The sequence below is a fragment of the Drosophila gunungcola genome, assembly GCF_025200985.1.
Source record: "Drosophila gunungcola strain Sukarami chromosome 3L unlocalized genomic scaffold, Dgunungcola_SK_2 000002F, whole genome shotgun sequence".
Lineage (NCBI taxonomy): Eukaryota > Metazoa > Arthropoda > Insecta > Diptera > Drosophilidae > Drosophila > Drosophila gunungcola.
In genome coordinates this window covers 6,063,694-6,074,018 of record NW_026453178.1, presented here as the reverse complement: position 1 = coordinate 6,074,018, position 10,325 = coordinate 6,063,694, and the positions used below count along the sequence as shown (strand labels likewise).

General features: G+C 45.5%; 1 protein-coding gene across 2 annotated transcripts; it reads left to right on the top strand.

Annotated features, from left to right (window-relative positions):
* The first annotated feature begins 4,001 nt into the window (after positions 1 to 4,001).
* On the top strand, positions 4,002 to 9,747 carry LOC128257296 (uncharacterized). Of its 2 annotated transcripts, XM_052988251.1 has the most exons (4): positions 4,002 to 4,237; positions 6,937 to 7,005; positions 7,066 to 8,384; positions 8,853 to 9,747. In XM_052988251.1, exons 1-4 carry the CDS (start codon positions 4,235 to 4,237, stop codon positions 9,355 to 9,357), a joined length of 1,896 nt encoding a protein of 631 aa, XP_052844211.1. In that variant the 5' UTR covers positions 4,002 to 4,234; the 3' UTR covers positions 9,358 to 9,747. The 2 variants fall into 2 exon arrangements, with proteins under 2 accessions (XP_052844211.1, XP_052844210.1); XM_052988250.1 differs by having other exon boundaries at positions 7,066 to 9,747.
* The last annotated feature ends 578 nt before the right edge of the window (positions 9,748 to 10,325 follow it).

The following is a 10,325-nucleotide window of genomic DNA, read 5'->3' as shown; positions in this document are numbered from 1 at the left end:
TGCCGATCGCGACTATTAACAATTATTCAATCGCATTGCAAACATTGTACATTTTGCCAAATCATATTCATAAATTAACGGTCGGGATATCACCTAACTGTACTTTTTATTGTTTGAACAAATTCGAGCGAAATCTTGTTGAAAGAATATATTTAGTCTCAATCAATTTAAGGTGAATGTTTCACAGATCTTTTGCTCGATAAGTCAACATTTTTTTATTGTTATGCAGTCCAACGATATATGGTTAAAAGTCTTAATCCATAATGAAATTCATTGTGTTAGTCTGATTAATTAAGCCGATGAATGAAATATTGATTTTACTCAAGGACATTCACTGAAATTCAGTTCAATATTATACTGAAAAAAGATCATTTATGTAGTGAAATGATTATAACCTTTCTAACCTTTTTGTGAACATGAACATAGAAAATACTTTATTTATTTAAAATTTCAAATTGGTTTATATTCTTAAAGAACATTTAAATCTGCAAGATCAAAAGCCAACAAAAATTATGCGACTTTGTCTTGCGTTTAGTTTTTATTATAACATAAATGTATTGGCTTAAAGGCATAAAACTTCCTTGAACCTTAATAAACACAATCAAACTAAAATATTGATTGATAAAGTCTGTTTTGACTTTGAGCAGTAAGCAGATAAAGTGTCAAATTTGTCTTTCCCAAAAACTTTCTATTTTAAAGTTTATCATGTTGTAAAGCCGAGCTCGAGCCTTTAATAAAACTTTTAATGTTTCCACTTCCTAGACCAGAATTCCAAGCCAAAATTTGAGCTTAGCGAAAAAAAGCGATACAAAGTGGGAAACTAGTTAGTCCGGGTCGGGCGTTTGTTTGGTTGGCAGATTTACATAAATATAAATCTTAAGCAGAAAACAATATAGTCCGCCTTGACTGAAGCCATGTAGAATTTATCAGAGAGACGCGGACAAATGCGTTATGTATAGGGATAAATTTGCATAAATCATAAGCACAATTAACGATGTTTCGGCGGTTTGTTCTCTACCAAACGCTGACGCAGGTGACGTGACATTTGACTCGGAAATTTATATGATACCCTCCAAGACAAGATCCGCGAAATTTGAATATCCACGCACTCCAAGACGCGGCTTTATTCATTCAAAGATGCGTGAATCTTCTGGGTGGGTAGAGAGTCATCGGCCTGCTTATAAATATTCAGTGGCGACATCTTGCTTTGTGGTTTTTGTTCTAAGGCGAACACTTTTCATTAGGCGATTTGCGGTCGAATATTTCGTGTGGCTTGCCAAGAGACTTAATTTCAATTTTAATGGCCAGTGCGTGAGGGTATTTAATTTTCTCTAGGATAAGATAAGCCATATTAATTGTCTACCTGAATGGGTACACTTTTAATAACCGAGCTCAATAAATCTTAAGGTTTGTAAAATATGGATGGCTTAAAAAAGATTGTCAATTAAAATTCTATGCCTAATAAAATTAATTGGTTTGAAAAGCACACATTAAAAATATTACCAATATTGTTTAATATTTATAGACGTTTGTTTTGGTAAGCTACTCTTTTACAATTTGTTATAACATTTACAACATTTTTAGTGCCCTCACGCAATATTTTGTAGCTACAATTTAGCTGTTAAAATTTTGTTTATGAAGCGGCTTAGCCAGAAGTTTTTGTGGGGTGTACCAGAAAAAAAACCCAGTTAACGTTATGATTTAAGATTTGTTTACCTTGTTTCATGGTTTTTTCTATGATTTAGTTCGAGCTACTTCAAGACAAAGATTTAAAAAGATCATACCAACAGGAGAATGTTTGCAGCACCATTCGGAAATAACTTCAAGACAAGATCTCTGTGCTGATAAAGCATAATGAAAAACTAGATCTCATGATTTCCGCACCTGAAGACAAAAGGCAATAAACACAAAAGCTGAAACTCCCCTAGATTAGCAACGTTATTTTTAATTAATCTGAATAGCAACCTGTCGAGAATGCGGTTTAGAACAAACACATGTCATGGACTTGTTTAATTTGGCACCCGTGATTCCTAAACGTCCTTCGGCGAGGTCTAAAAATCGAGACTGTGAATTCTCAGCTCCTTCGGAATGCTCATGGAAAACGTTGAAAAACTTGCCGTCTGTTGCAATGTCCGATGATGCGACAAAATAATGCTTTTCCTCTAGCGATCAAGAGTTGAAACGAATAATAAAAACAACTCAGTCGCTTCAGTTATCCGCAATGACAAATTTGAAATGTCAGCAGTCGTCGTCAAGTGTCATTGCCTTTCGTGGGGATGTGCGAAGCAAGTTATGACCCGAATAGTTAGCCAGCAATTATGCAATAAAAGTTAAGAATTAATTGTGGCTCTAAGTGCCGCGTAATGGCCAAAGGGGTGACTTCCGTCTGGCTGCACTTCCTCTGGGTGTTTGGCGGGCCTCGCAGACCCTGACTAGGTGACCACGCACCTTTGGGCCGAAAGATTTCAAAGTCATTTCTATTTTTGGCCGCCACATGAATGCGCGCGCGACTAGTGGGTGTCTCTCTGATTGGTTCATTAAAAGCCAGACGTGACTGTTTGCAAATTAATAAATTCTAGTTATTAAATTTACTTGAGTATGTGCTAAAAAAAAACATTGAAACTATGATTATTTGCAGCTCAATTATTAGATAGTTATTTATATATTTTTATTATTTCTATGGGAGCTATATGCTATAGACGTCCGATTTTGATAAAATTTATACCATAATTCTGAAATAATTAAACATTGCTATATGTCGAAGAACTAAACAAAAAATTAAAAAACAGAAAAGTTATAATTTTTTTCATTTATTTTTCCGATTGTTCCTATGGGAGCTATATGCTATAGTCGTTCCGATTTTGATGAAATTGAAACCGTAATTCTGAAATATTAAACCATTACTATATCTCGAAGAACTAAACAAAAAATTAAAAAACAGCAAAGTTATAATTTTTTTTCATTTATTTTTCCGATTGTTCCTATGGGAGCTATATGCTATAGTCGTCCGATTTTGATGAAATTTAAATCGTAAATCGAAAATATTTTACCATTACTATATGTCGAAGAACTAAACAAAAAATTAAAAAACAGCAAAGTTAAGGCGAAATGCAGGCGATGACAAATGCTGAAACGGGTTTGGGAGTCGCTCGAAGAATGCAGCACTGATCGCTGATCGCCGATCGGAGATCTTCGAGTGTGCGTTTAAAGGTCACTCAGTTGGAGTCAGAGTTGAGCTGAGCTGAGCTGAGCCTACCTTAACATTCAACTCCGGCTGCCATCTGCTGACCCCCGGGCGTACGCATTTTTGGCCAAGTCAACCGGTTCATGTTCGCCAGCCAATCGACAACTGCATTTAGGCCTGCTTCGCCGGGCAAGTGTAATTGTAGTTGCCATTAGCCAACGCCTGATCTTCTCGGCCTTATTTGCCTTGGCGAGCTCAAGCTCCGATGGGAGCCTTGACTTGACTCGGCGAGCCAACTTGTCTCATCGATTGATGAAATTCGGTGGCTCGATGGCTCGATGGCTCGGACCCATTTACCAAATTAAACGCTGCACGACAACGTGTTTAACACTCGCCCAAAGACTTCTGCCAAAATGTACGAGTGTATTTGCCCGCAATCGGAGCTGGCTAAATAGAAATGCCAACAAGAGCAGGTATTTTGTGTGGCTACCTTAGTTGCTCTTCTGCCATAATTGCTGGGCCTTTTTGTCTTAGCCCTGTTATCGGGCTAACTCTGTTAACTTACAAACATCAAACAACTGAGACTGGTTGGCTGGCTTTCTGGCTGGTCAGCAGTCGACTTCGCTGCCGACGAAGGCAGAAACAGCGACTTCGACTTCAGCTCATCTTCATCTGGGCAAAACGCTTTCGATTTCGGCTTTTGGCCGTGTGTTAACAGCTGTCGCCCCGCTGAAGATGCCTCTGTCGCCGCCGACTGAGACGCCGCTGCCCGGATGGGCAGATGCTGGGTCCGAGTATATATAGAAAATCTACAAGTTTTGATGCTTTAGTTGGTATTCCACACTCGACCTAGAAGTTAAACCAACTTAGCTTGGCATCGATCAAATTCAATCGTCCATTGAATTTGATACGATCGGTCGCGTCTTCTCCTTTTCCGATCCTCACTGTACCGTCCGCAAGGATTAACCACCCACATACGCACCGCAAAGGATTACCTACGCATCCGGGATAATTGCAACTGCCGTTTGTAGCAGTCCGAAAGTGTACACCATGGTAACCGAACTCAGTTCCAGTTCCCAGTTCCCATCTCAATCTAATCTAACCCGAAACGAACAATGATCGTGTGCAAAGTGCAAAACATAACGAAACAAGTGTCCTCGGTGTGAAGACAAACAAGGCATTTCGCAAAAGGAAAGAGCAATGCAGAGGGAGAAACAGTATCAGTTTTGTTAGCTCAAAATATTATGGGAGTTTGCGAATATCTTAGATTTCAATTGTGTTAAAAAGGAAGCTATACTCGCATTAATGTGCTATCTTGCAGGCAGAAAGGTTTGACAAAGTGTTTAAATATAAAATTCTGATTCGAATTAGTTTTGAAATATGACAAATGAAAATGTATAATGTATAAATCGTTCTTGGTCATGTGGTTGCGGCTTAAATATTTCATTTTAAAATCTGGTTCAAAAAAGAATACAAAATCTAAAAGTTTAATATATGCTTACTTAACAAGTTACATTTTTATAGGTTTAGTCTTGAGATAATACTGAGATTTCTGCTAGACTAGATCCACAACAAAAAAATTAGATTTCAGAAAAATAATGTTGATGCTGTGAACCAATTTCAATCCATTTGCTCTGATTACAAATTTTATTTGATTACAAATTTTTATTTGATATGGATGTTATTTGGCACCATCGAAATAGAAACTTGAGAATTAATAATAACATGTGATTAAAAATTATTATTTTTTTGACTTAAATAATTTAAAAAAGGTTCAATAGATGCTTATTTGGTGAATCACATTTTTATAGATTTAGTTTTGAGATTGTTTCTAGACTAGATTCACAATAAAAAAATTGTTAATCCGATTAACACTTAATAATATTATTTTATCTTTTGGATCAAAGTCGAGACGGAAATGACTATTGTTGTGATTTTTTCCCAGTGCATCGCAGAGCATCGCAAACAAGAAGAAAAAATAAATAATTGCCCAAGCCAACTGCAGTTCCAATTCAATCGCCAGCTATTTGCATTTCGCATTTCGTCGAGGGTCCAACTCTGGACCCGGGCTATCATCTTCGGCTGAGCGTTGACCAGCTGGCGTCTGACATTTAAGTCGCGTAGAAATTGAGCAAGTGCCATCGAGTGCAATGTTACGCATACGCCGTGTGGGTCGCCCACGGAGCTGAGTCGCCTTGGCGCGAACCGCAATTTGCGTATTAAGTCATTAGGATGGACCAGCTGCATGTGCATTCTGCCATGTGGCGGCCGTTTCTATGTCAGCACTGACATGACTGAAGATGAAATTAAAACTTGTTTTTTTTTATCCATAATTTTCGCTTTTGCTTCTGACATTTGCGAGTGGCAATTTGCGATTGGCGTATTTAGGTAAATAGCCATAAAAACGTTTGCCTTAAGTTAGATTCTTAACGTTGCCATTGAACCGCCGCCAAGCCATTGTTGCCCAAGCAGATGCCGTTTGTTGAAGGGCTCCCAGCTCCCAACTCCTTTCCCCACACATTTATTTTGGCCACATTTCTCATGGTTTTCGGACTAATTTTATTGCCCCGAAGTCTTGGCATTGAGGCGCTGCCCTCGATGTGGTGTGAATCGGATTAATTAGCTGCCAATTAGCATAACGAACAGTCAAGGGAAGAGCGTTTAGCTCATCGAGTATCTCCCCAAGTCCTTTCACTTTCTTAGTATTAAGCACCCCGTGCAAGAGTCAAAACCCGATTTAATTCTCGAATTCCAAAGCCAAACTGTTGCTGAGGCGATAATTCAAACGAGTTAGAACAGCCAAAAGTTCAGGTTCATTAGCATAAATTATTTAAAATCATTTACATACAAAAGTCAAATTTTGGTTTAAAAAATCAGAAGTTTTTTATAAAATGTAGACCCAGCCTCTTTTGGAGGTATGGTCAATAATCTTAGCAAATTTGGTTATAAATGACGCCCGAGGCAGACTCTTCATTTTTTTTGGCAGATGCGTATGCTAATTTCGGCAGGGGACATCGAATTTTCTCACTAGTTTTATGGCCTGTCTTCGCCGATTATTATATAATCATGGCTAGAACTGGTCTGGAGTTTGGGCCCCGGATACGGGCCGGTTTCTGGCATAATCGGCTATTTATATACTCCCCGAAAATTCTCCGCTGGCCAATTAATTGAGCTCATCGACCAGCTGCGGCCATCGATGAGCACTTTCATTAGCTAGCAATGACCTTGTCGAAACGCCAGCGACAAATGCAAATGAACCTGCTGACAGCAGCGTCGGAAGCCACAATTCAGTGGCTGTTTCCTCGGCTCCCAATCGAGCTCATATCTCTTGTGTCGCTTCGCATTTGCATAGGCATTATGTATCAATCGCGGCAATCGGCCAGACTTACACCGCTTCGGGGGCGGGGACTGACCTAGAGATGCTAATGCCTGTCAAAGTTGAATGTCTGCGCTAACATTATGGGTGATTTTCAATGCATTGTGGTAAATCGATGCGACGGCTTTGTTGGCTGAACTTTACCACAGTTTTGAACTGCAGGCCAGCGGAGTTGCCTTGCTTCTTTTCAACCGGGCCAAGTCGCCGCCAAGCGTGAAGAGGCGATTAGCCTAGAAGGCGATCAATTAGTCGCAATCTGGTTGTCAGAGTCAGTCGTTAGTCAAAGCACCTCTGCACCGCGACACCACTGAAGCCCATCGAGCTGTTGCACCACCTAACCACCTAACCACCTGTTCTCCTTTTCTCTTCTCCACAGAGAAGTGCACTGTTCGTCTTGGCGCTTTGCGCTGTGGCGCTGGCCACCGCATCGGCCGATACCCATGAGGTAAGTGAACAAGTCCATCCCTTTTCCACCCACAGGAACTCATGTGCCGACCACTTTCAGCGCAAGACTCGTGCCGCTGAGGGATACTTCTACCCCCAGCCGAAGGTGCCGTTCGATCTGCCCGTGCGCACCACCCAGCCTCCCACGAGGCCGCCAACGCGCCCACCCCCGCCACCACCCACCAGGCCACCCACGCGCCCGCCCACGCGGCCACCACCCACTTACTTGCCGCCCACCAACAAGCCACCACCACCGGCCACCACCCGTGTGCCTCCACCACCACCACCACCAAGGACTCCTCCTCCAACGAGGCCCCCTACCAGGCCCCCGACCACTCGTCCCCCGGCAACCTACCTGCCGCCCACCAACAAGCCACCAGCACCGGTGACCACTCGTCGCCCAACGCCACCCCCGCCGCCAAGGACTCCTCCTCCAACCAGGCCCCCGACTCGTCCCCCAACCCAGCCGCCCACTCGTCCCCCAGCAACCTACCTGCCGCCCACCAACAAGCCGCCAGCACCAGTGACCACCCGTCGCCCGACGCCGCCACCCACCAGGCCACCACCCCCACCGACGCGCGCTTCGACCCCGGCTCCGACTTACTTGCCGCCCACTAACAAGCCGCCACCACCAGCAACCACCCGTCCTCCAGTGCGCACCACTCCACGCCCGACGCTGCCACCCACCAGGCCGCCAACGCGCCCACCAACCACCTACCTGCCGCCCGTGACTGTGCGCACCACCCGTCCGCCGCCACCACCCACTCGTCCCCCGACTAAACCACCAACTACCTACCTGCCTCCCGTGACTGTGCGCACCACTCGTGCCACCCCACCACCAACTAGGCCCCCAACCCGCCCCCCAACCTACCCAACGACTACTCGTCGCCTAACCACCCCCGCTCCCACTTACCTGCCACCGACTAACAAGCCACCACCACCAGCAACCACTCGCGCGACAGTTCGCACCACAATCCGCACCACTCCTCGCCCTACTCTGCCCCCAACTCGTCCCCCAACTCGCCCACCAACCACTTACCTGCCTCCCCCAACTGTGCGCACCTCTCGCCCACCTCCACCACCAACTCGCCCCCCAACTAGGCCCCCAACCCGTGCTTCCACTCCCGCTCCCACTTACCTGCCACCCACCAACAAGCCACCACCACCAGCCACCACTCGCCCCCCAGTGCGCACCACTCCTCGCCCCACTCTGCCCCCAACTCGTCCCCCAACTCGTCCACCAACCACTTACTTGCCGCCCGTGACTGTGCGCACCACCCGCCCTCCTCCACCACCCACTCGTCCCCCGACTAGGCCACCAACCACCTACCTGCCTCCCGTGACTGTGCGCACCACTCGTGCCACCCCACCACCAACTAGGCCCCCAACACGCCCCCCAACCTACCCACCGACTACTCGTCGCCCAACCACCCCAGCTCCTACTTACTTGCCACCCACCAACAAGCCACCAGCACCGGCTACCACTCGTGCCACGGTTCGCACCACTGTTCGCACCACTCCTCGCCCAACTCTGCCTCCTACCAAGCCACCAACTCGCCCACCAACCACCTACTTGCCTCCCCCAACTGTGCGCACCACTCGCCCACCCCCACCACCTACTCGCCCACCAACTAGGCCCCCAACCCGTGCTTCCACCCCCGCTCCTACTTACCTGCCACCTACCAACAAGCCACCACCACCGGCAACCACTCGTCCCCCAGTGCGCACCACTCCTCGCCCCACTCTGCCGCCCACCAGGCCACCAACTCGTCCCCCAACCACCTATCTGCCACCTGTGACTGTGCGCACCACTCGTGCCACCCCACCACCAACTAGGCCCCCAACTAGGCCCCCAACCAGGCCACCAACCACCTACCTGCCTCCCGTGACTGTGCGCACCACTCGTGCCACCCCGCCCCCAACTCGTCCCCCAACATACCCACCGACCACTCATCGCCTAACCACCCCCGCTCCCACTTACCTGCCACCCACTAACAAGCCACCACCACCGGCCACGACTCGTGCCACAGTTCGCACCACTGTGCGCACCACTCCCCGCCCCACTCTGCCGCCCACGAGGCCCCCAACCCGCCCACCAACCACCTATCTGCCTCCCCCAACTGTGCGCACCACCCGCCCACCTCCACCACCCACTCGCCCACCAACCAGGCCCCCAACCACCTACCTGCCCCCCGTGACTGTCCGCACCACCCGTCCACCCCCGCCCCCAACCCGCAGGACCACGGTGTACGTGCCACCACCGACCGTGCGCACCACCGTGTACGTGCCACCCCCACCCACCAAGCACCAGGGCTACTCGTACCCAGTGCCCAGCATCCCCTTCAACTTCTAGAGATCTAGAGATGATCCGGGATAGGGCCTTCGTCTAGGGCTAGATTGATCTAGTCAATACACTCGTACTCGTACTCGTACAGTCTAACGTTACACGATGCCGCCGCCAGCGGTGCTTGGACGACACTTGTTTGTTTTTATTTTATTTTTGTAATTAATGAATCGCATACTCATACAGCTAGGGATCATTGTCTATGAGAGCCCCAATTGTACAGCTAACAGTCTATCCAACTCTTGCTATGTTCTACCACTATGCTACGATCGATGGGCGGCCGTCGTCTGTGACGCTCGCCAGCTCAAGACTATATAGCTCTATATTACGATTAAATAAACCTTTTATTCGGATCGCTAAAAACCTGAACAATAAAATAAGTTTTTCGAATATTTACAAGCGTTTCTTCAGCTTTTTGGGATGGGGAACTTGCTATCTTGCGGTCTATTTAGCATTTTGTGTGTTTTGAAACCCAAAACATACATGTTTCGAGTATTTTCACGCATTTTCTTTTCCTTTTGGCAAACGGGAAATGGGAGCAAATCATGTCCGGGGATTTTGTGGTATTGTTAAACGCTAATCTGTTGCCGCTCATCATAAATTTCGGTTTTTACGACTATGCTAAGGAGTTTGTTGCTGGCAGGCAATAAAACGTTAAATGTGCTGGTTAAGTCTTAACCTTGACATTTAATTCTAGTCTCTAGCAATTTTTATATCGGATGTAAGAACTGGTTAGCTTAGTTATAAGGGTTGTGCATTTAAAAAAAATGTTGAACATTCTTCTTTGAGTTCGTTAAAAGCATAATAATAATAATAATAATAATTTAACTTCAAATTAAACATACCTTAAAATTAACCTTGGGATATGTTTAGAAAAACGTTTAGAAATAAATATAAAAGGCTTGACTTGTAAAAACAAAACATTAAATAGCATTGCAAGGGACTAATCGAAAAAAGTTGATTTTAAATATAAATAT

Coding starts and splice junctions, on each gene's coding strand:
- LOC128257296 (XM_052988250.1), top strand. Junction 7,006..7,065: donor CATCGGCCGATACCCATGAG/GTAAGTGAACAA, acceptor GACCACTTTCAG/CGCAAGACTCGTGCCGCTGA.